Source organism: Aspergillus viridinutans (genome assembly GCF_018404265.1).
Source record: "Aspergillus viridinutans IFM 47045 DNA, scaffold_4, whole genome shotgun sequence".
NCBI classification, from domain to species: Eukaryota; Fungi; Ascomycota; class Eurotiomycetes; order Eurotiales; family Aspergillaceae; genus Aspergillus; species Aspergillus viridinutans.
In genome coordinates, this window is record NW_025091220.1 from 1,778,910 (window position 1) to 1,803,163 (window position 24,254).

The 24,254-nt window shown below is 51.9% G+C and overlaps 9 protein-coding genes across 9 annotated transcripts; 3 read left to right on the top strand and 6 right to left on the bottom strand.

Moving 5' to 3' along the window:
* Positions 1-36: 36 nt before the first annotated feature.
* Aspvir_006618 (PQ-loop repeat-containing protein) lies at positions 37-1,266 on the bottom strand (the record flags this gene model as incomplete). Its single annotated transcript, XM_043269813.1, has 5 exons — positions 37-189; positions 241-299; positions 365-414; positions 466-1,061; positions 1,147-1,266. 5 exons carry the CDS (start codon positions 1,264-1,266, stop codon positions 37-39), a joined length of 978 nt encoding a protein of 325 aa, XP_043125748.1.
* A 673-nt stretch (positions 1,267-1,939) lies between these two features.
* Aspvir_006619 (transcriptional repressor TCF25 family protein) lies at positions 1,940-4,162 on the bottom strand (the record flags this gene model as incomplete). The annotated part of the gene is made up of 1 exon (XM_043269814.1): positions 1,940-4,162. One exon carries the CDS (start codon positions 4,160-4,162, stop codon positions 1,940-1,942), a length of 2,223 nt encoding a protein of 740 aa, XP_043125749.1.
* Positions 4,163-4,552: 390 nt separating this feature from the next.
* Positions 4,553-6,488, top strand: ptcF (type 2C protein phosphatase ptcF; the record flags this gene model as incomplete). Its single annotated transcript, XM_043269815.1, has 3 exons — positions 4,553-5,235; positions 5,288-6,301; positions 6,377-6,488. 3 exons carry the CDS (start codon positions 4,553-4,555, stop codon positions 6,486-6,488), a joined length of 1,809 nt encoding a protein of 602 aa, XP_043125750.1.
* A 1,372-nt stretch (positions 6,489-7,860) lies between these two features.
* On the top strand, positions 7,861-8,466 carry Aspvir_006621 (uncharacterized protein; the record flags this gene model as incomplete). The annotated part of the gene is made up of 1 exon (XM_043269816.1): positions 7,861-8,466. The coding sequence occupies one exon, from the start codon at positions 7,861-7,863 to the stop codon at positions 8,464-8,466; it is 606 nt and encodes a 201-aa protein (XP_043125751.1).
* A 240-nt stretch (positions 8,467-8,706) lies between these two features.
* On the bottom strand, positions 8,707-9,717 carry Aspvir_006622 (putative mitochondrial export translocase Oxa2; the record flags this gene model as incomplete). Its single annotated transcript, XM_043269817.1, has 1 exon — positions 8,707-9,717. The coding sequence occupies one exon, from the start codon at positions 9,715-9,717 to the stop codon at positions 8,707-8,709; it is 1,011 nt and encodes a 336-aa protein (XP_043125752.1).
* A 489-nt stretch (positions 9,718-10,206) lies between these two features.
* Positions 10,207-12,011, top strand: Aspvir_006623 (alpha-1,2-mannosyltransferase ALG11; the record flags this gene model as incomplete). Its single annotated transcript, XM_043269818.1, has 3 exons — positions 10,207-10,571; positions 10,636-10,771; positions 10,830-12,011. The coding sequence occupies 3 exons, from the start codon at positions 10,207-10,209 to the stop codon at positions 12,009-12,011; spliced, it is 1,683 nt and encodes a 560-aa protein (XP_043125753.1).
* Positions 12,012-12,777: 766 nt separating this feature from the next.
* Positions 12,778-15,107, bottom strand: crzA (putative C2H2 transcription factor Crz1; the record flags this gene model as incomplete). The annotated part of the gene is made up of 2 exons (XM_043269819.1): positions 12,778-13,709; positions 13,769-15,107. The coding sequence occupies 2 exons, from the start codon at positions 15,105-15,107 to the stop codon at positions 12,778-12,780; spliced, it is 2,271 nt and encodes a 756-aa protein (XP_043125754.1).
* Positions 15,108-16,844: 1,737 nt separating this feature from the next.
* On the bottom strand, positions 16,845-17,962 carry Aspvir_006625 (arabinogalactan endo-1,4-beta-galactosidase; the record flags this gene model as incomplete). Its single annotated transcript, XM_043269820.1, has 2 exons — positions 16,845-17,576; positions 17,636-17,962. 2 exons carry the CDS (start codon positions 17,960-17,962, stop codon positions 16,845-16,847), a joined length of 1,059 nt encoding a protein of 352 aa, XP_043125755.1.
* Positions 17,963-19,312: 1,350 nt separating this feature from the next.
* Aspvir_006626 (putative serine/threonine protein kinase) lies at positions 19,313-23,002 on the bottom strand (the record flags this gene model as incomplete). Its single annotated transcript, XM_043269821.1, has 1 exon — positions 19,313-23,002. One exon carries the CDS (start codon positions 23,000-23,002, stop codon positions 19,313-19,315), a length of 3,690 nt encoding a protein of 1,229 aa, XP_043125756.1.
* Between the last annotated feature and the right edge of the window lie 1,252 nt (positions 23,003-24,254).

Sequence of the window (24,254 nt, forward strand, 5' to 3'; positions counted from 1 at the left end):
GCCATAAAGGCATATCCTGCAGCGAAGAGCGAGATATCACGACACTGCAGTCGTGAGCTGAGGACTCTGCTCTGCGTACAGGCGAAATTGTACGAAAATGACCACGTCCTCTACCATGGTGCCCAAAGAGCCAATTAGCCAGGGTAGGTTTGTCACGACGTAATTCTTTTCCGTTGAATGGCAGAGAATCTGCGAATGGTTAGACCGGAGGTGAGGCATGATGAGTAGCCTACTACTTACGCCAGCGCCATAGGTAAGATTACCCATCAAAGAGAGGATGAAGAAAAGCAATGAAAGTCCTTATGAAAATATCAGTAAAAAATGTCTTTCTTATGTGAATGGTCTTGAAGTTCAAGGCACGTACCTTCGCATGACTTGTCGCTATAGTTCTTGTAGATTTGAGGAAGTCGCGCACTAGTAGCTTACTGTCAGTCCAGTTCCGTCTCCGTCAGAAAGCACACTCACCCCAGGTAACAAACGGCACTGATATATCCCAGCACTTGCGCGCCAGCTGCCATGTCCACGCCCCCATCACGCTCCTTCGGAGCTGGTTTCCAGACCCCCGTCTGCCAGGCGACCGTCCAACCGGCCATCCCGATGACGCAAATTGCCAGGACACTGCTGAAGTTCTTCATCCAAGCACTCCGGCCAACCTCGTTCTCGACGATATTGGCTAGGGCGTCGTCAGGGTGGCCGTGACCGCCCCGTCCGCTACGCTGCGACGCCATAGATCGGCGTCGCGAAGCCGGACCCCGTTCTAGTGTATCGCTGAATCGGCGGCCCAGTAAAGGGGTCGTCGGGTCGGGGGTGACGGTGGAGGAGCGCCGACGACGGAGCAGGCCCTCGCGACGAGCATTGCGGGTTTTGTAGTAGAGACATTGTGCGATGAGCACACCATCCGCAATACAGAAATAGACCGCAATGGCCACAATGACGGGGACGAGACCGGCCCAAGCGCCTCCGATTAGGTTGGTGATGTCGCCAATGAACCAGACGAAGAGGAAGAGGAGCGAGATGGCTTCCGCATTGCCATTACAGTAGTTTTCAATGAGTTGAGGAACCTGCACGGGGCTGCGATCAGCATTGGACTCTTGTTTGTCTCATATGAACGGTTGATCGCGATATCCAGGCCTGTGTGAGCCATACCAGTAAGAAAATCCAACAGGTCAAGGAGATAGAACCCAGAAGACCAGAGGCAGCTTCACGCGGTGTTATCGGGACAGAATTTCCCGCAGGCATATCTCCCCGGGCCAGTAAGAGGGACATTGCGATTCTGCGACCCGAGCCCTGCGTGCAGAAAAAGAAAGCGAGCGAAGGAGCAATCAATGACACAGATTAAGCTCGAAAAAGTTTTGAGTGCCAATCGACGCCCTCTCGAATCGAAACGAGTCTAGTCACTAGCCAAAGTACATCCAGCTTCTGAGGCTTTCGGATATCTCAAACAAGAAGAGTTTTCAAAGCGAGAAATGAAGATTTTCCTTGATTCGACTCTATATTAATAGCAGCTCTTAGTACCTCGCTCCTAGATTCTGTTTGGTGATCGCACCCCGATAAGAGATTGTGACTAAGCGAGCACTGGGATTGGCTGCCTGACAGTAAGGCATTCTTGTACCACTCTGGAAATCGAAGTGATTCTGTGATGTGATGCTATGCCTCTCTGATCTCAAGAGTGTATATTTGGAGGCTGCGCTACTGTGGTTCATATTTGCATGTTTTGTGTAGCCAAAGCGTGGGGCATATATATGTAGTGCTGAGTCCTATCGCAGCGAAAGTAAATATCCCGCTGAACATATCCGCAGAATGACTGCGTACTACAACATTATAGCTACCTTGCTTTGAAAGATTGTTGATCAGTATATTGCAGGTCGGGAGAAGCCGACCGACTTTTATTGCTATACAGGGTATATACAACCAAGTTGACCGAGACCAGAAACTATGATCAGACATCGTCCTCATCGTCATACTGCTGAAGCTCAAGCTCATTCTCGAGCATATCAACAACCATATCACCCATGGTCTCCCTAATTCGCCCATGAAGCAACTCGTGTCGTGCCTCGTCCGGCTGCAAAGCATCCAGGCCGTCCAGATACTCCGTCAAGGGAGAGTAGTCGACCACATCACCCCAGTTACCACGATCGACCCCGTACTGATTCAAAAAGGCTTGTAAGCTCTGCATACCATCTCCCAAAAGCCACTGCTCTAGTGATGCTCCCTGGTCGGCCATAGGATGTCGGCGCTCGCCACCGGCTTCTTCCCGATCGTTATCGGATAAGACATCGTCGCGGATCTCTTCATTGTCGCCCCCGCGGAATCGAGGAAAATGAAGCGCTCCGTTGTTCAGCTGGTCTAGCAGATCGCGAAGCCATTGTGGTCGGCCTATTTCTGGCATCTGCGCCAAGTAGGACGGCGTTGGGTCCGATTGCTGGCGATGAGCCTCGGAGTCGTAAGGCGGGAGAGGATCAGATGCCGAGATTCGCCCCGAAACAAAGCGTCCGGGCAAATGTGTGGTCACGCGGGGGATATCCGAGAGAACGACATGGCGTGCAATGTCTAGAGTGACTTCCGGAGGCTCGATGGGCTCTTCTTCCTCTGGAAGGGTGTCGGCGATTTCCACAATCAGAGAGACCGCTTCAGGGGTATTCCAGAGGTCCTTGGCTCTGGCAATATAGAGTTCAGTGAGCAACTCGTGGGCGTCCGTCGGAGGCATCTTGCCCCATATGCGCTTGGGCATGGGTTGAATATCCAACTCCTGCGCAAGCTTACAGAATACCCATGGATATCTCGACATCGCGCGGCGCAGCTGCTCGCGGCATTCCTTTGGTTTATTCAACCGAAGATATGCCAGTGAGAGTGAGCATTGTATATTGGGCAACAGCGCCCAGTCCTCACTCAGTCTAGTCTGTGTGCACAAATCGACAAAGTGCGAGTATTCTCTGCCCCGGAGCGCCAGATTGTCGATCAGAAGCCTGATGCAATATGGGTCGTCATCATTCAGGCTCAGCAGTAGCTTAGCCCATTCGTATGCTGTTCTCCACGTTCCTTTCATCCCCAGATTCGCAATGTACCTCCAACCCACAAGCCACAACTCACGATTTGCCATGTGGACAAAGTCGAGCTTTGCTTGACCTTCCTTTAAGCGATTGCCGAACGACGAGTGAGCCGAGCGCCCGATATTGAACAGGGCTCGCTCGAGAAGATCGGCGGAAACGGCATGATCGCCCTGATGTTTTGCTATCTCGGACACTTGAAGGAGAGTAGAGATGTGGTACGGGTTATATTGCAAGAGGTGTATCATTCGTTGCGGATCCATGGACTCGACGCACATATCAAATTGTCTTTGCACGTCTGTATACGCAGAGTTGTGGACAATCTGGTATTTCGTAGCTCCACTGGGTAGGTTTTCTACCAGCTCCATTCCCAAACCACCACTGGGAGCGCGTGGCCACTCGTCTTTTCCCTGCATGAGAACATTCCGCCGCTGCGTAGTCCCTGCTAGACTTAGACCTTTGCTGGCAGGACTGTACCTACCAGTCAAAGCGCGACCAAGATCAACCGTTTCCCTATTTCTATCTCTCCTGCGACCCGTCCCAGATTCTTCGTCGAAATTCTCCAATACGACATTCCCAAACAACCTTCGCATCTCGTTCATGGCGTTGAGAAATTTAGGTTCAATCGAAAGCAGCTCCTCTGGTGTCCTGGGGAACGATGCGCCGCGGACATCCTCAAGGGACACAGCTGCAGCCTTGTGATTGTCAGTACCCTTGGATTCAACAGCTAGTTCCTTCAGAGCTCTATCGATCTCGTCCAGCTCATCGTCTGACTTGGCACCGGCAGCTCCTCCTGTGGCCGTAAGCTTTGCCACCGCCTTCTTCTTCTTGTTCTTCTTTTTCTTCTTCTTACTAGAATCGGCGGATTTTGCGGGAGCAGGGACATCTTCCGGCGGGTGAGTCACCGTCTCTTCGATATCGTGATCAGACTCGCGTTCCTCATCCTCATCGCCACCAGCATTGAGAAGATCAAAAGCATTCAGCTTCGGCCTTGAGGGCCGGATTACCGGCTCGTACTCATCCAACTCATCGTTGTCTTGCTCCGCTTGTAGGTGGGCTTGTTGCAATTCTTGTTCGCGAAGCTTCTGCAGCTTGCGAATCGCTCGGGAGGACATCCAGGATCGAGTTGCGGAGGACGACGAGACTGTATGTCAGTGATATTCAACCTTGAAATGGTTGATGGCGATCAATTCTCAAAATGATCAATTTCTGGCAGATATTTGGAGAATGAGGAAGACCGTAGACATGACGACACAGCCCGCTTGGGCTTAGTGCGGGACCCTGTGGATTACTGTACGGTACCTTACCGAGTTAGTTCAATATTACCATACGATACGCTATCTATCACATGACGTTATCATCTCCCAAAATGCCTTGATGCCTGGGACCGCTCTCCATGTTTCTTTGAAGATCAACAATCAGGGCGAACAACACCACTCTGCTTTTCCGTACCAGCCTCGCTGGATTCTACGGTTCTTCGATTGTCTGAACATTACAGCAATTCAATGCGTCGCCTGGCCCTCCAGACTTTCCGTACTGCTCGTCGTGTACCAGTATGGAAGGTCGGCGCTAGGAAACCGTGCGCTGTGTCGTTCTCCCATAATCAGCCTCTAGGTCTCCGGCTCTCCTCCCGTGGACGACATCCCTCCTTCATTCCAGCGACTTTGCAGTCATCGATGCATCTCCGAAATTTTTCTCTTGCGGTGATATCGACGGTTGTCGCATCTGGCGCTTGGTACGCTTATCAGGGTAGCAACTCTCCGCAGACCTCTGTGACGTCCCCATCGCAGACACGGTCGATAGCTACAGACGCATCTTCAGGAGCGCACGCTGAAGAATCCGCGGAATCTACCAGACGTGCGATCCTCGTGGACAATGATCAGTTCTACACGGCAACACTATCTGGAGACCAGCCTCTTTACAAGCAGACAGACGATTCCGACCGCCGAATTCTAGAGATGTTGACACCTGAACAGGCGACACAGAAGTTGAGGAGAAATGAGCAGTCTTTTATGGTGAACCGGGGCAAAGGTGTCGTGCGATACGATGTTGTCCAGGTTCCGAGCAACTCGCCAATCGAGGATGATCATGCCGAGAAGATTGTCGAAGTGCCTTCCTCTGTAGCTGCGGCGAACGAAGGCGGGTCGACTAGTGATTGGATGTTCTGGGCTGTATTTGATGGTCATTCGTAAGCCTGCTTCTTAACAACCCATACCTGCGAATTCTAACTTCTGGGCTAGGGGATGGACAACCTCAGCCAAACTGCGCAATGTTCTGATCTCATACGTGGCCCGGGAGTTGAACACGACCTACAAGGCTGCAGCTACCAACCCGTCGCTTATTAGCCCATCATCCGAAGCCGTTGACGCGGCAATCAAGCAAGCCTTTGTCCGCCTTGATAACGATATTGTGCATAGTAGTGTCGATAAGGTCCTCAAATCCAACTCCCGCCGAGCCGCTGCCGAGCTGCTTGCCCCCGCACTCTCTGGATCCTGTGCCCTGCTTGCATTCTATGACTCGCAGTCCAAAGACCTCAAGGTCGCCTGTGCTGGTGACTCTAGAGCTGTTCTTGGCCGCCGTGGACCTACCGGAAAATGGACGGCAACACCACTTTCTGAGGACCAGACTGGCGGTACCCCTTCAGAGATGAAGCGTCTGCGGGAGGAGCACCCCGGCGAACCGAATGTTGTGCGTAACGGACGAATTCTCGGACAACTGGAGCCTAGCCGTTCCTTTGGAGATGCATTCTACAAGTGGAGCAAGGAGACGCAGGAAAAAATCAAGAAGCAGTTTTTCGGAAGGACCCCTCACCCCCTGTTGAAGACTCCTCCTTATGTTACCGCGGAACCTGTCATCACGACCACGAAGATTGAGCCTAGTAAGGGTGACTTTGTCGTCATGGCTACGGACGGCCTCTGGGAAATGCTGAGCAATGAAGAAGTCGTTGGCCTTGTGGGCCAATGGGTTGACCAGCAGCGGGCTGGCAACAACGGAACCAATAAGGCATGGCTGCAGAGCTGGTTCGGCATGGACGACAAGCATCTGCCCGTAGAGGCACCCAAGGAGACGACTACCGAAGGCCAGCGCCGTCCGATCCGTCAGCAACAGTACGACATTTCGGGCGTTGCCAGTCGTTTTGTCGTAGAAGACAAGAACGCGGCAACTCATCTCGTGCGCAACGCGATGGGTGGCAAGGACCGGGACATGGTTTGCGCTTTGCTCACACTCCCTAGTCCGTACTCCCGCAGATACCGGTAAGCAATACTCCTTTATCCCTTGCACTTTGCTCTATCGTCCCCGTCTTTGAAAATGAACTCACAAGTTGCCAGCGACGACATTACCGTCGAGGTCATCTTCTTCGGCGACGGCCCTGACAACCGCACCATCACCGTCAACCAGGAAGCCAGCGCGTCGGAGGAAAACCAGAAGGCCAAGCTATGATAGCATCGATATCTTGTCGAACCAATAGCATTCAATTTACATTTTCCTCTGGCGCAGGGACGCCGTTTTCTTCTACATGGCCTTCACTTTCTACTGTCTGTTTCTGGGGAGGATACCATCGGATGAAACTCTCAACTGGCTCTCTTTGGTTGGACTGAATTATTTCCCAGTGCATATGCTGGCGTGGTTCTTGGGTCTGGCGTTGATGATACTACTGCAGCGGCAATACTCATAAATTGTTCAGCATGGTAGATTTGCAACCTTAAGGATACGATTCTGCTCTTCGAGTACCCTGCTCCATGTGCCTTGGATCAGAATATTATAAGTCCAAAAGCACAGGGGATTCCATTTCGCTAATGAGGAAATAACAGAGGGATCCATGTATAGGGGAATATTAGAGAGAATATAAATAGAGAAATCCAGAAAAATTGAATTAATAGCTGAAAAATGATATTCAAAGAAAAATTCACTAGTGAATGCATCTGAGGGTGGCAGCGAGGCCATTACTATGAGTCACGTGGACCCACGTGGATCTGGAGAGCAGTGAAGCCACGTGATGAGTCATGCCCTGAAACACCTCAGTGAGTTATAGATCAAAGGCAGTCAAGGTATCCTCCATCTTTACTTAGAAAGAGAGATTTAAGGACTATGTTTAAGGTGCTGGCCTTGACACCTTTGCTAAAGGAACCTCTCTTTAAAGTATTCAGTTGGATGTAAGGCTGTTAGGCATCTACTATTAATGTATGCAGATTGATCTTAGAGATGGCCAAGGTTCTCAAGGGGGTTAGGCATGTAAGTATAGTGAATTTAGACTTCCACTTCTAGTAGATAGAAGGGAGAGAGAGATCACTATACCACTATGCAACGACATCATATAGAGGATGGTGTCGTCTCAGACGGCGTCAATCACGACCCTTTTGGGACAGGGGCGAGCAAGTTTCTCTAAGCACAGTGACTATTGCTTCCTGAACTTTTGCCGCACTTCTCTCACACCCTTCCTATTTATGTCCTGATCCCTATCCCTCTTCTTTCTCAACCTCGGAGTCTCTCTCTTCCAGACACCTCGTCCAGCTGACAGTGCTTTTTGGAAGAAGCAAGTTGAAAGCTCCTTGTTTTGGAATTGCTCACATACTGCAGCTAGCTCGAAAACTTGTAGGTGCCCAGTCGTGTCTCGTCTCATGACTAATTGTCCTGGTCTATGATCTTGCCCGTTGACAATTCCCATAAGATCGTTCCTGCAAGGCTGCGTCTTTGCCATTCGAAGTCAGAGCAGCGTTCAACCGTTCAACCTTGTAAGTCATTGAGCCTGGCTAATAGAGTTCCGAGTTCCCAGCTGATCCGGGGTACATTTCTGTTAAAGAGCAGTACAGACATGGAAGATCTCAGATGGGAGGAGGATGAGTTCCTCAACTTTTGGGTCACATACAACGCTGGAATCGAGCATCTTGCTCTTGCGTCCCCAGAGGATAAGTCTGAGAACGCACAATCTCCAGCCAAAAACGACGCTAGAGCTGATAGCGAAAATGACCAAGATCTCAACAACCATGGACTTGGAATTGAACTTCACGAGGATGTCACTGAAAAGGAGGATAAGGGATGCCACATTCCGGTCGCAGTCAACCCAGCGACTGAGAACGCCAATGTTCAAGTCCCAGTGGAAACTGACACTGTATCCGAAGAAAGAGGTGGGGTCCTAGTCGAATCTGCTGCAACTGAAGGTCCAATGACGCGGGAGGAAATCATTCTTAAATGGCTATCTGGCCTCAGAGATGACCCTGCCCCACTTTTTACTGTGGACGACAGGAGCCCTCAAGAGCTTGACAGCAGAGCGTGCGATCCAGTGGAACAGGAATGGGGCCAGGGCTGGGCTCGCACTCGACGAGCAACTGGGGTTCCTCGCCAAATTCCAAACTATCGGTTCTTTGACTACACAAGCGGCACGTACAGCAACTTGCACGGAGCTCCGCCGCCTGAGTAGAGCGTGTCTTGAGCCTGGTCATCGGATGCAAGCGCCACATACCTGAGCCTCGCTAAAGCGGCATCAGCACGAGCGGAGAGCCATTTTGACTCGTGTGGCCCTGAGAGGCTGTCTCTGCCTTGGCTCTTCTTCCGCCTATCACTGGTGATCATGTTCTTGCATGCTTGGTTTCATCTGTGTTCTCCATTTCGTTCATCATAGCTGGTTGGCCATCTGCGCTCCCGTGACAAGCGATCTTGATCATTTTTTCAGCGAAGACGTCTTTTCACCTAGTTGAGGATAGCCAATATGAATTTGTCTCCAGGGCTCAAGGAGTGGCTTTGACAACATGTACCTCTCCAGCAAGAAAGTTTGCAAAGTAGCAATGTTTGTACTGCTTATCCAGTAGATCATGAGCGCAGAAGGCATCTCGTACAGATAGGATGAGACGCCAATATTCAAGGCAAGTGCTTGGACCAGCACTCTGATACCACGCACAGTCAGGTTCTTTGCAATCTCGATCCGCGGTAAGTCAGCCATGCCAGAAAGAGAGGGAGCCTTCCATCCAGCACGAATGTTGAGTATGATTGACAGAGTGAGTGCAGCTGGAAGAATGCCTGTCGAGTCTCCAGCCAAGAGGTCGGGGAACCAGAGAGCTCCTTCAGTGGCCAGCGACGGTTCGACCGCCAGGTGGACCGTGGTGCTTGGCTCTGCGGAGGACGGTTCAACCATGGAGAGGAGGTACGGTACAAGGCCCTTGTTGTTCCCAGACATGGCTCGGAGGCTCTCCATAACTGAGATCCATATCGGTATCTGCAGGAAGCTGACAGGTTTCCAGAATCGGGGCACGTTCCATCGCTCGTGCAGTTCCTTCCGCTTCGCCTTGACCTTTGTCGCCAACTCTCGTATTGCCTCTCTTGGGACGATTGGGTTGTCATTCTCGGCATCAACACGCTTTTTGATTTGCGCTTGAAAATGTTTCCTCCATGAATGAAGTAGTGGAGTTAGGTCTCGCTCCTTGCGTGCTTGAATTCTGGTGTACATCTGCAGCGGCATCGCAACGGTGGTTCGGACGATTAAGGCGGTCAATGGGATTGACAAGGCCCATGGGAGGCCACTGATCGAATGAACAGCATGGATGAAGCTCGACGAAACGTCCAGGACTTCATTAATAAAAGGAGATGGCCTCGTGGAGTGGAAATGCCGTATCTGCTGGGCTACCCGTTTACCGGAAGTATGCGGCGAACGGAGCGAAGGACGAAGCGGTCTCATAGTTACAGACAGCTCAATTGCTGGAAGATGGAATTAGAACAAAGTTGAAACGAGAGACAGAAAATAAATATTTATTCCGAGGAAAGAGAATGAGACGAGAATAATATACACTTATAATGGAGCAGTGCATGTGCGGTGCTGCTGATCTCCCCAAGCTCAGCAAAAACACAAAGTGATGCTCCAGAAGCTCCAGTATATCACGTGGCGTTTTCTACAATACCTGACAGTATAGTATCAAACCGAACAGGACAGAATATTACATACAGTACATACACGGTCTGTTGTTATCATCAGGTGTTATCGTCAGGTGTTGTTATCGCCAGCTGCTATCGATAGGGAACTGCCAAATAATCCAGCTGCTATTTTGAGCCGAATATCATCAGTCGGCAGTCGTCAGCCGGACATCCCACCCATTCATTATTTTCTGTCCTCGACACCCCGATCTACAAGAAAACCCCCATCGACTATGTCTCTTGTTTCGAGTTGATCATGATGCTGTTTCTGTTAAAGACATTCCTCACACTTCTCGCCCTCCTTGCGACCTGCGTCCTCCTCCCCCAGCTCCCCTTGGGGGTTCTCCGCTTCGTGCTCCGTGGTGTCGGATGGGTTATTCAAAAGAGAACGCGGTCTCGCAGGGAGTTTCTGGTCTCGAGAGTTCGAGCGGATGAGGAGGAACAGCTGGTAAAGCGGTCCAAGTCGTTTCCAAGGGGAGAGGATGAGGACTGGGAGAAGGTTGATAGCTCGAGTTCCAGCTCCGGGACAGCTGGCCCCAGTAAGAAAGGCGGGAATAGCGGCAACAAAGGTCCAGAAGATGCAGACTGGGAGGGTATTGTTGGATTCTTCCACCCTTTCTGGTAGGAGGAATCTCAGAAGCTACACCAGGGACCAACATTGGCTGATCAATCCTTGTTGACTTAGTAACGCTGGCGGAGGAGGAGAACGTGTTCTTTGGGAAGCTGTAAGAGCCACGCAACGGCGATGGCCCAAGGCAATCTGCGCTATATATACTGGTGACCACGAGGTCAACAAGACGGCCATGCTGGAGAGGGTAGAGGTGAGTCTAGCCGGTCTGTGTACGAAGGACTCGCTGACTCACGGACCAACCCCTGCAGAACCGCTTCAATATTCAACTTCATGCGCCCACTGTTGTTCTGCTCTATTTGACTACACGTAAATATGTCCTGAGCAGCATGTATCCGTACATGACGCTTCTGGGACAGTCTCTGGGGTCTCTGGTGGTTGCCTATGACGCCTTCAACCTGCTCGTCCCGGATGTGTTCATCGACACCATGGGCTACGCATTCACCCTTGCGTTCTGCAAGATGCTGTTCCCCTCTGTCCCTACAGGTGCATACGTCCACTATCCTACCATCTCGACCGACATGCTTCAATCCCTGGATGACAGCACCGGCCTAAAAGGGGTCAATGCGGGTGCGGGCAAGGGGTTCAAGGGCCAGGTCAAGCGCAAGTACTGGCTGGCATTTGCCCGTCTCTACGGTTGGGTTGGAGGCCATGTTGACGTCGTCATGTGCAACTCTTCCTGGACATCGGCCCATATCCGGACCATCTGGGGCCCCGCACGGACGCGCAGGACCTTCAAAGAGCCCACCGTCATCTTCCCGCCCACGGCAGTGTCCGAGATCGAGTCGACCATCACTGTCGATGAGGACTCGGAGCGCAGCCGGGAACCCGTCATCCTGTATATCGCTCAATTCCGGCCCGAGAAAAACCACCCGCTGGTCCTGCGCTCGTTCGCCCGGTTCCTCAACGAACGCAAGAAGAACCCCGCCTCGGCCGCTCTCCCCCAGCCCAAACTGGTCCTCATCGGCTCCGTCCGTCACTCCAGCCCGGACGAAACCCACATTTATAACCTCCGCCTGCTGGCCCACGAGCTCCGCATCCGCGACCATACCACCTTCATCTGCGACGCGAGCTGGCCCACCATCCTGTCGCATCTGCGCTCCGCCTCAGTCGGCGTCAACGCCATGTGGAACGAGCACTTTGGCATCTGCGTCGTCGAGTACCAGGCCGCAGGCCTGATCAGCGTCGTCCACGACTCCGGCGGCCCGCGCGAGGACATTGTCATCGACCTCGGCGACGGGGCGACGGGCTTCCGCGCCTCAACCGAGGACGAGTTCGCCGCGTCATTCGAGGCCGCCCTGGCCCTGCCGGCGGAGGAGAAAGTTGCGATGCGCCGGCGCGCCCGTAAGTCCGCCCTGCGGTTCACCGAGGAGGAGTTTTCTCAGAAATGGATCGAAGAGGTTGGGAAGTTGGTCGAGATGCGCCGCCGATGAATTGCTAGACCAAGGTCGAGGTATAGCCTCCATTCGGGATTGTCTGTTTTGTGTATACCTTACTCGACAATTTCTTTTATTTCCCCTCGTACTGTTGTATAAGCTTAAGCTTAGACGCCGAAATCGGTATAGATTGTTGTCATAGTTCATACTCTCGGCTCGATGACGAGCTCTAATTCAGTCTATGATCGTCTAACCCGACATTCAGCCCAATCAATCGAAGACTGAGTCCATTCTTAAGGTAGTTCAGAGTATCCTGACAAGAGCCAATAAATAGACAGCTCGACACGAACAAGTGGAAAATCCATGGGTATGAGTTTCAAAAGTCGTTATAAAGACGTAACAGGAGGTCCGTGGACCCCTTGAGGGTAGACAGCCTAAGGGGGCTGAAGGAGAATATAAGACCAAATGGGGAATAAAGTAAGGCAGAAGAAGATCAAAAAAGGGAATCAAAAAAGGAAAGAAGCGAAAATAAGGTATAAACGAAGGTATACCCGCCGGTATTTGGTTAACCTTGAGATCCAACCCTTTTATCACAACGCCAAAATCCATCTATATAGTTTCAACTCAAATCACTTCCTTGTGTTTGTGCGACGCAGGGTCTGAAATTCGGAGATTGAATGCGAAGTCTATCTCAAGATGAACCTGAGAACGGGGAAGACAGCAGACAGACTGCGCAGAAACCATGTAATCAACCTTCCCAGTCAGCGTCGATATAATTGGTACCTCCCATGGAGACACCTGGTATCTGACGCTCATGGTTGACTCAATAGAAATTACCGGGAGCAGAGTACCCAGCATTGATACCGGACACGCTGCTGATCCCCGAATCGTCATCCTCGAAGCCGAACTCGTTGCCGGAGCTGGCGTCGAAGCTGCTACGGCCCCCTATGTCGCTGGGATCATCCGCCGTTGCGGCGATCTGGTCCCACTGCAGGGTCTGGAGAGCCGGATATTGAGCCAGCAGCGCAGCAGGCAGCACAAAATTACCAGCATGTGGGTTATCCATTGGTATCATCACTTGTTGCGGAAGTGGCTGTAAATGATGTTGCTGCTGGTCCACGAGTGAACGCTCACGCTCTTGCGACTCCTCATCCAGCAGCGGTTTGATACAGACCCGCCCCGCTTCCGAACGGAAATGACGCCCCAGAGCGTCCGCCCGAGCGAATCGGCGACCGCAACCCCACTGTCCGCCGCGGGAGAGTTCTCCTTGACAAACGAACTTCTTCTCGCCCGAGTGCAGCCCTTCATGCCGTTTACGATCGTGCTGTCGAGCGAAGGCTTTGCCACATACAGTGCAAACAAACGGCCGCTCGTCCGTGTGGGTTCGGAGATGTGACCGCAAATTGTATGCCCGAGTGAAGCGCTTCGGACACAAGGTGCACTGAAACGTTGCGGGATGTTTCTGGACACGCTTTGAATCATTGGGGCTAGCCCCTGGCCGTTGGGGATCCGCAAGGCCCAGAATGTAATTGCGGCTATCGATCGACGATGTCGACAGACGTCGGTTGGATTTAGACGGTGACGGATCGCGTGAGCTCGGATTGCTCTGCTGTTGACGTCCTAAAGAGCCGAATGGAGAAAGTGACCGAGGAGTAGAAGGGGCAAGGGGCTCCAGGCTGCTTGAAGTCGACGAGGAGCGCAACCGAGTGGTGCTAGGATGGGCATATGGATCAGACTTGCTACGCCCGCGAGAGCCTACAATTTTGATTTAGTTCCCTGGTGACAAACGAGAATCCAATGCAAGGGGGACTTACGTGTCGACGAAGGTGGAGGACTCAAGGAATCGAGGCTGGTGGCCGGTTTTGAAGGTCCAAAACTGGGGATCCGCGACGGAGGTGCGAATTCCACGTTGATCGACGGCGGAGCCATTTGAGAGGCTTGGCCGAGGTCCACAGTTGGATGAGGCCCCTGCAGCATATTCATCATGCCCTCCGGGCCATTGCCATACATATCATTCGGAGATGTCTGATACTGCGTGTTCGGAGCGGGGCCAGAGAGATATGGCACATTGGGGATCATTTTCTGTCCGTGTTGGGGCATCAGCCGCGGAGAGATGTACGGACTGTGCGCCGGGCTGAACCCTTGATGCTGCTGCTGCTCGGACAAAGTGAAGTTCTCGATCCCAAGAGCATTATCGTACAAGCTGGGATCGTTTTGGGGTGCCAGAAGGGGAGAGGGATTGTTGTCTACGCCATCAAAAGACTCATGTTGTGAGAGGTACGGAGAAGGAGCGGCGGACGAAATTTCAGAAACCTCGGATGGAGCTCGTCGATGGCCCTGGAAAGCGGCACTATTGCCCATGACAGCCTGCCAGTCAGGCTGCGCGTTACTGGTGAGGAAGGCCGCCGTGGCGGGGTCTAAGGATGCATGACGGGAATGCTGAGGGGTATAGTAAGCCACGGTAGTCGGGCCTTGGGGTGACATCGGACCCGGTGAGGAGTGCTGCTGTTGCTCGAGAGGGGAGATCTGTGGAGAAGTCGAGGAATGGGAGGAGGGTATCTGGGTCGGATGCGCCTGCTGGTGGACTTGAGGGTCAAGCAGAAGGGAGGAGTCGTACTCGGGAGCAGTATTACTACTGGGACTGTGATTCTGGTAGACGGTGTTAAAGTCGTAATCGGCGGTATTGGAGTTCAAGAGGTTGGAGAAGTTATCATCGATGGGGGGCTGCTGGTGTTGTTGTTGCGACTGCTGCTGTATCGACAAGCCGTGTGACTCATTGAACTGAGGAACCAGACCGGTGTCGTATGATTGCTGTATCTGAAGACTATTCGCGTAGTTCTGGTCGGTCTGTGATGCAGGAGTGCCTGAGAGATAGCCAGCGGCAGTATAACCATACGATTCGGCGCAAGGGTCAATGTTGTTGCTATTGGGATCAAAGGACGAATTGGAGAAGGAACTAGCTGCAGCGATCGACGAATCGAGATCCAAGCCAGTGACTGATCCAGTAAATTGTCCTTGATGTTGTTGATGCTGTTGCTGTTGCTGCTGCGGCTGCTGCTGCTGATGATGATGGGGGGAGGGGCTGACACCGCGGCTTTTAACGCCAGGTGCAGGAGACTGCCCCAACTCGGGGAACATCTCCTGTGAAGTCATCACGTTTGTGCAACGTGATCCCAGAATAGATACAGATTTGGACCCAGAGGCTTAGCGATGAAGGTGGCCGCGGAAACAGGGACAAGCGACCGAGCGCGCGGGCGGAGGGGTGGTCGATAGAGAAGCGCCGCCGTAGTATGTATGGGCAAGAAGAGAGGGGCGGTGAAGGTGGACTAGGGAGGGATCAACGAGCGCAGAGGTGATAACCAACGGGGGTCCGGCAGAGAAGGAGGGCCAAAAGAGGATATCATCCGCAGCGATCAGGAGTGGACGAGACAAGACCCAGGGAGTCGGATTTGGAGTTGGAGCTGGAGTTGGAGTGCACCTTGCGAATCAGCCTTGTGGCGCAAGCATCAGTGGTTGGTCTTGCGGTTGTTTCACATTCTCGGGGGTAGTATGTCTCTAGTATGGAAAATGTACCTGGGACAGGAAACTATAGGAGAACGTCAAGAGATCATCGAAGGATCTAAGACTTTGGGCCCGTATTTCTGTCAATCAGAATCAAAGAGGAAGACTGATAGAGGACGGAGGGATGACGATGATGATGAAGTTGAAGCTGAAGAGATAATGATGATTCCCCTCAGGCACGTGCTATCGTTATTATTATATGCGACGAAAAACACATAACTTGACCGACAATGACGACGATGACGATGATATTTGCAGGCAGCTAGTTATCAAAAAAGATGAGATACTCCCTTGGGGAAAATATGAGACTAAAAGAGAAGACGGACGCACAGAGGTGGGGTGAAAGAGAGTTGGGCTTCTCTTACTGTGATTCTGGGGGGTTTTGGCGCCCTAACAATGCGTATCTATTCATGGGCAGAACAGACAACCCTCTAGGCAGGGGACTGAGTACGGAGTAGGTATGATCTATTACTAGGCTACATACTAGGTAGTCCGTAGACTGCATTGACCGATTTAAAGAAGAGAGTTTGACTTGGAATCTAAACGCAGGAAAATAGGGGGGAAAAGTAGGTAGTATTCTGGATATCATGGTATCTTGAGTATTTGCTGCAGAGTCCAATATCAGGACTCAGTACGCCAAAGTCATAAATGAACGGACTGTGTTCTGTGCCGATTGACGACATGTCCAACTGATGTTCTTATCCCGATTCTATTCCCGTACCTAGACTCAGCTGTGGTGCTAATGTAGACAGGTCGAGTAAGACTCCATCAACCATCCTGGTTAGTGGTTACAAATATTCAAAATCGATCTTGGGATATTTGTGTGAACCTCTCCTGTCTCCTGCAATTCCCCACATAAATCAGTATCCAATTCCCCATGATCGATCCACTCAAGGCTGTTAGCTAATGACATTATCGGCTCTTTGTCTCTAGCCTATACTCCGTAGCAAACGACTATCCCTCCCCCTTTCTGTACGAAAAGTCAGCCCGACAGCATTCCGTTCTTTTTATATCTGTGTGCTACATTACAGAGTGTGAGCCTTGAGATATCTCACTTCTTAGCTACCAGCTTGCAGGATTCTGACAGGTCAACTCTTTGGTCTAAGTGGACTCTCCAGACGTGTTGGTCGATACTAGTCGTGGTGCACAGCCACCGAGCGTCATGTCCGAGTTATGAGCGATCAACAATTCAACACATTTTCGACTACCAAGTTTCACGGAAATGTTTCTGCCTTGGACTTCTAAAACAATATTGATCCCTGGTAGCTTGTAGTGGTTGTAGACTACTTCGTACGGAGTATAGCAATCGCAGACAAGGATGTACAACGATCAGATCCCCTCAAACACACTCACGCTTGTCCTTACCTGATCCGTACTCCAATCCACCATCAAGTTGTCCGCACAGCTCGAGCCCAGGCCCGCATTCTGCACCCAAGCCGGCTCCCAGTAGTACAGTCCTATGCCACCCGAGGTCCCCGCCACAACGCTCGCAACCCGCTGTATAAACGTCGTCTGCCCGGCCGCCGAGAAGGGAATACTCTTGAGATCCGAAGGGAATGCATACGCCGGGTTCGGACACGAGACAGGCCAGTTCGTCTCGACGACCAGCACGTCCTTGCCGTAGGTCGAGTGGATGTTCTTCAGGCTGGTCGTGAGCGCCGACAGGGTGGCGCTGGCGCTGTAGAACGGATAGTACGACACGCCGATGAGGTCGAAGTCGGAGCTGACCAGGTTCCCGCCTGACGACAAGACGGTGTCGAAGAAGTACTTCTGCTCCGACCAGTTCCAGCCGTTGTCGAGGTGAATCATGATCTCCGGCGTGGGCGACTGGGTCGAGTCCTTGATGCCCCAGGCCGCCGAGTGCAGGATGTTGGCGATGTTGGCGTAGCTACTCGTCCCGCCGAGCGGCCATAGCAATCCGTTGCGAATCTCGTTGCCGATAGACACGATGGCGACCTCGATGCCGTTGCTGGCGAACGTGTCGCAGACCTCCTTTGTGTAGTTGTACACTTGCCAGGTGAGGGTGCCGATGTCGGTGGTCGACCACCCAGCGGGTGTGGTCTACATTTGTCTCGTCTCAGCCATAGTACGCACAGTTAGGGCGACCACATCACACGTACCTGATGACTTGGGTCCGCCCAAGTATCACTGAAGTGCAAGTCCAGGTAAATGCTCATCCCTGCGGCCTTCACCCTCTTCGCCAACTTCAGGTTATAGTCCAGATTGTAAGATCCATCGCTAGGATTCACCCACACCCGCTGGCGAATGGAATTCACACCGTTAGCCTTGAGTATAGTCTCAAGCGCTTGCGTCTGCCCGTTCAGATTCTTGTACTTAATCCCGGCCGTCTCCTCGATCAGCAGGGAGGAAATATCAGCGCCGCGGTAAGTAAGCGACGCAGTAGCGAGAGAGTGAAAGATGAGAACAAAAAGGGGTAGGAGCATCATCTTGCCCGAGTAACTGTCAGAATTCAGAATCACTGGATGTCAACACAAGACCTAAGCACCTGTAGAACGAGGAAAAACGAGTGTTTCAAAGCACATATATGTATCTTCTCTCCTGCTCCCCCCCGCCGTGACTACGCTACCAATTAATCCATCAAATCAAACTTGGGACATAAGGGAGCAATAAATCCGAGACAACAGCAGTCTCAGCAGAAACCAGTGATGGTCTTGCGGCACCATCATACAGCAGAATCAACCAAGGACACATGACCTGGCAGGATGGCACGGTGTCCCGCTTTTTTTCTTTCCAATGGCCGGGTAAATGGCACGGAATGATGGAGGACAGAGGTTTGGATAGGTACATTGAGGCAACATCCACTATTGGTGGAGGAACAGTTGAAGAACTTCCTTGAAGAAGACTAAGTGGTGGGTTCCTGGATGGTGATACCCCGAGCACTGCAGATCCGGGAATTTCAAACCGCCGGTGCGGAGTCATGACTAGCATGCTTCCTTCAGCACTGGAGGAAAATTGTTAGCTCGAAAGGTACGGAGTAGATATTTCATAAGAACCAAGCATCCATCAATTGTTATTGCTTCATCCCAACCGGGGGTCAAATACTAAGCCATCTGGGATGTTCCGCGTCTCCCAATTTAGGTCATCATCATCCATCATCACATCACAACAGCACGCAAAAGTGAAAGAAAGAAAAAAGCAAAAGGAAAAGGGAAAAAAGACATTCATGCATCATGCGAGCTTCCTCAAAAGGACTCTAGCTCGGTATATCCCAACCTTTGCATCCCCAGATCCTCCCTCGAGTTTCAACATTACGTACAACGATAGATGAGTTTGTATCTCAAACACCCCATGCCAAAATCCCAATATATAATCGCAGAGGGTCGAATCGAAGAACGCCGGGGTGCGCAATAAGAAAGGAAGGAGGGAGCAAAGGCAAGCAAAGAAAAAAGCGAATATAGACGTGCCGCCCATGAGAATATATGTACAAGCAGTGTATCCATGTATGCCAACAGCAAATGCAGTCATTCAAATGGCCTGTCGAAGGGACCCGCAATAGTGCAACACACAGGAAGGAAAAAGGCCCGGCGAAGAAAATTGATATACATTAAAGAAACGAGACCCAGCAAGGAGCAAGCCACTGGATATCACGTCAGGGACTGCTCAAAGAACAATAACAGAATGTGAAATAGGACAATGGTTTCTGCGCCCTTAGCAAGGTATTAGAGATCTCAAAATAGGAAGACTTTTCTTCTCTTTTTTTTCCTTTTTGGCTTCAGGCGGCAAACTTTGACTCGAAAGATTCGTCGGCCACGTCAGGCGAATTTCCTATATCCAGCTCAGGCCTTGGGCTGGGAAGCCTGAGTCCCACACATCACTGGCTTCTGCGGGCTCGGCTTCTTTCTACCAATGACGAGAACCTCGTCTTCAGAGTCGTCCTCCGAATCATTTTCATCATCACAGTAGTACCGCGACTCATCGTCCTCGTGTGACCGTTGGGGCCGCACGAGTCTAGCCTTGACCGTTTCGCCCGTGCGAAGGATGGAAGGGACTGCGACCGCCTGCTCACATTCCCTGTCCTTGACGGACCCATCACCGGAAAGCGATGATGCACCGGAAATGACCGAGGGGATACTTGGATGAGAAGCACTCTGAGACATTCCACTGGTGTAGTCGTCGACCGAGGAGGAGGAAATGGTGGCAGCCGAGGGTGGCGATGTGGTTAGTCCACCGGATGGTGGGTCGGTGGTGGCAGTTTCGATTGCGCATGTTGTTGTCTCTGGTTGTGGCTCGGGTCGAAGACTTAGCGAGTCGGTGGACTTGTTCTTGCTCTCCGGTGGCACTTGGTCGTCGACAGGAGCCTGGTAAATGTCACTCCGTCGCTTCCTCAGCAAGACATCTTTGGCGAATTGAAACGGCTCCTGTGATGACTTGGTCGTAAGCTGTTGAGATCTATTGCGCCGGTGTCCTAATTCCGCTGCGCCCAAGCCCCCCGCATGCGAATAGGAAAAGTCCTCGTCCCGCAAAGAGCTCGAGCTTTGTAGATGACCAACTGCGGAGGCGACGCTCAAGGCAAGGCTGGGCTCTGAGTGACGATCACCGTCTAGAGAGACGGAATCTGCGGTATCTCCGGAAATGGACCGATCTGAGCGCCACTCTCTGCTTTGAAGGCCACGTGCTAGCCGACGGCCTGCCCCGCCTAAGAGACCACCGACATGAGTGGTGCCCTGGTTTTCGACCTTGGAAGACGCACTGACCCGCTGGCTTGCACCTGGTGTGGCTGTCCAGTCTGGCCGGATAGTCTTTGCAGATCCGGCAGTAGACAAGGTTGACGTCGCGCGATGAGGAGGATCCGGGCGCGGCGTACGATCAAGCGTCGCATCAGTTCTTACCTCGTCAAAGTATGAGGTTTGATTATCCCGACCAACCGGACTCGCCGTCACGCTGTGCGACAGCGGATGTTCGGCGTCCCTGGTTGCCAGCCTGGCAGGCCGGTATAAATCCTCCTCCCTGAGACTACCCCGACGACTGTCCAGGATATATTTTCCCAAACTAGCATTGCTTGAGGCGGAAGATTCGACCGATGGTGTGGTACTAGACGTTCGTTTGCGAGTTTCCTTATCCTTGTCTTTCGACCTTCCAGTGAGGTAGTTCGACAGTTTGGCAACATTGGACCGTACCCGTTGAATAAACGGCACCTTGCTGACGGCGGTAGTGACTTCCTCGTTGGAGACTTCGATCCTCTTGCCCTTACTCTGATAGCCTGGATCCGTTTCCTCAATCCACGCTCTGGGATTCGGCAGGCCATGGAGGACCCAAGGGTGGTGCTTAATCTCCTTGACCGTAATGCGCTTGACCGGATCCTTGGTCAACAATCGCTTCAGCAGGTCGTAAAGTTCATCGTCGATCTCCTCATACACAAGCTCGTCCTCCATGCGCTTGATGTTGTTCGAGTATCGGGGCCATTGGCTGACGGTCTCGGGGTCGTCCTCGACAGGCTGCAAGCGCTTGCGCGGAATGAAAACATCTTTCTTGACAATAGTCTGAAACATGCTGTATTCGTCGTCGGACACGAAAGGCAGACGTCCGAAGATCATTCCATAGAGGGTCACGCCGAGAGACCAAACATCGATCGCACCGGTAATCTTGGGCACCGAGCCAATTGTCTCTTCAAAGTCGTCGCCGGTGTAGCACAGCTCGGGTGCGTAGAAGGCCGGGGTGCCAACGGTTTTGGATAACTCTCGAGCATCGTCCAGTTCGGTCGCGTCAGTTTCAGCGACTTGCTCCTCCTCTTCGTCTCGCATGGGCCGTCCAAGATAGGAAACACCAAAGTCGGAAATCTTCACGCGGTGATTGCTTGTGACTAAAAGATTCGCAGGCTTGATATCGCGGTGGATGATACCCTGATAGTGAAGGTATTCAAGACCGAGTAGAGAATCACGGAATGCGTTTCGCGCTTCGTTGACGGTAAGGCATGGAACGTACGACATGTCGTCATCATCCGACAACCACTCCGGCTCGGAGGGTGCGTAGCCCATGCTGCTCGAGGCGGTACTGAATCGCCTATCTAGGGAGTAATCAACATAGGCTCCGTACATTGTACCTTCAATTGCGGCCAGCGCAGAGTCATGTGCGGATGCCAAGGAGTGACTCGGGGATTCTTGGGCCTCGTCGTGACTCGCAATGGAGCGACTAATGGTGCGGGCCATTGCTGGATCAACCTCCTCTTCCTCGTCCGACTCGGCTCCATGCTCTAAACTCCAGGCGGGAATAGGTGCCTGTTGAGCGTGGACGGCCTTCATTTGGCGCCGTTCACGTGCCTTCTCTCGCTGGCGACGAAGGCGCTGCGCCGTCCTGACATACTGTCGACTCTCCTCCCAGAACGACGGGGTTTCGGGAATACCGGCCTGTTCACGTTCCAGGCGGCGCTTGTCGACCTGTATAATCTCACGTAGTCCTTTCCTCCGCCAGATGATCTCGCCGTTCTCAACGAACTCTAAGACTATATACACCTTCTGGCGGTTCGGGTCGTCAATAACTTCCAGCAGACTGACAACATTTGGGTGCCGAGCTTTCTTCAGAATGGCGACTTCTTTCTTGACCTTGTCTTCGGGATTACCCAATTTACCCAAACGGCGTCGTTTCGAATAGCGCTGAACGATCTTGATAGCCACTTTCTGACGCGTTGTCACATGACGGCCCAGTTTCACTTTTCCATGCTCACCCCGCCCAAGCTCTTCAAGAATCTCATATTGGTTGATCAATTTGTTCCCAGTAACGAGATCTCGGTCAACCTCCGCCGTATGTGTCTCTTTCGGCGGCTGGAGATGAGTAGGGTGTAGGTAGGGACTGCTAATGCGACCTTCGTCATCGGAGTTAGGAGGAGGAGGCGTTGAGTGGGGACTGTGGACGGAGAATAGTCCAGGACTCGATACGGGAGTGTTGCCCGCAGTGCGAGCGGCGCGCGGGGTCGCAAGTCGACCAAGCGACTCAGTCCGTGCTGGGTAGGAACTGCGGGAGCGCAGAAATGGAGGGTGATAGGTAGGGTGTATTTGTGATTGGAGTACGGCGTAGGACTGGTCAGGATATACTGGGTAATCGGCAGGCGGCGCATCGTGCGCACTGCGATGGGACATTCTTCGCCCGAGAGACGCTTTCGTCCATAAACCGTGATCCGACCGGGCGTCAACGACTGTGTGTTCGTTCAACGCCTGTAGCGAGCTGGATGAAGTACGGGTCGAGGGTGACCGGGATGCACTGGAGGAATGGTATAAATGGGGAAATGTGTGACGAAGAGACGTTTGAGCATCCGCCACCTCGCCGTTAGGCAGGGCAAGTTTGGCACTGGGAGGTTTGGCGACTGCCTGCCTGACATCTACCGACTCGGCCGGGGCAGGCAGCGAGGCTTCTGGAGCTTCAGCAGACCTACCCGAACTTCGTCGGGACGGAACGCTGTCCACTGCTTGACCATTTCGAGCAACCAAGTTCACGGATTCCTCCAGGCCAGCTGATGACGGGCGATCAGTCATTTTCATACTCTTTGTTATCCTTTTTCCAAACCAACAATATAGGAAGTGCGACAGTGCATCCTCCTATCTGGGTTTTTGCTGATGCTTTCCTTCCTGTCCTGTGTGTTTGGACCTGGTAATGAAATTGTTCCTCCACTTAATCACTTTATCTCCCTCTCTTCTTCTTCTTCCTACTCCTTCTCTTTTTCCTGTCTATTATTCTTCCGCAGTAAACCATTCAATTTAAGGCGGGCTGACGGGAAGCTGTGATCGGGCGCACGAATGATTCGGCATTACTCTGTCTCAGGGTCCGACTCGGGCGGAAGCGACAGCAGTCATGCAGGCTGAGTTGGCAATGGATGATTGACGGTTGGTGCAAGGACAAAACCGACACCGCGTGCCAGACAACGGTGACGACGGATAAAAGTCCGGCGATAGACCTGCTACAGCGCCAGTCAAGCGGTGGAGGATCGAAACTTGCGCCCGGCGAAACAGAGGAAATTCTGAACGTCGGGCAGGAAAGAAGGAGAGCAACAGTTAGGTAATCGTAGAGCAATAAGCGATGAAAGAAGAAAGGCCTTTTATCTCAAAAAAGGAGATGTGAGTTGTACGGAGGGCCGATGACGGAGGGCGGAGAGAGATTTGTTTCAGTTCGGTGGACAGTGAGGAAAGGAGCGTCTGCGCATAGAAAACAAGGGAGCGGAAGAACTTGGAAAAATGTGAAAAGGACTCCCCAACGGGTTGAGATGAAAGAAGTCAGAAGGAAAGAAGAATAAGACGAATACAAAAAGAGATGATAGAAGTTGATTAGTAGGGAAGAGGGAGCGAGACGAGGGTGTATAAAACAGGAAAGATGGAGGTTGTAGGCACTTGGCAGGCAAAAGGTGTTTTGTTCTAGGGAAAAATAACTTTTTGTCAGGCGGGAACAGGCGGAGGGGGGGATTTAGACAAGTAGTAATGATCAATACTCAGGAAAGAAGAATAATAATAATAGTTAATCGGAGATAGTCAGATAGGCGGATGGGTCAAGCCATGACTAGTGGGTTATTTCTGGTAATGGTGGGGAACTTTGGTGGGTAACTAAATGACTGACTGAAGGTTGGTAATTAATCCTGACATCCAGGGCTATGATTAAGTAGGTAGGTAATTATGATAGTAATAATATGGTAATAATACTCATACAGCTCAACAGACATTTCCATAGCTCATCACCTTTATTTATCCAATTTATGAGAGTGGAAGTTGTATCTTTTGCTGTTATATTCAATCTTCA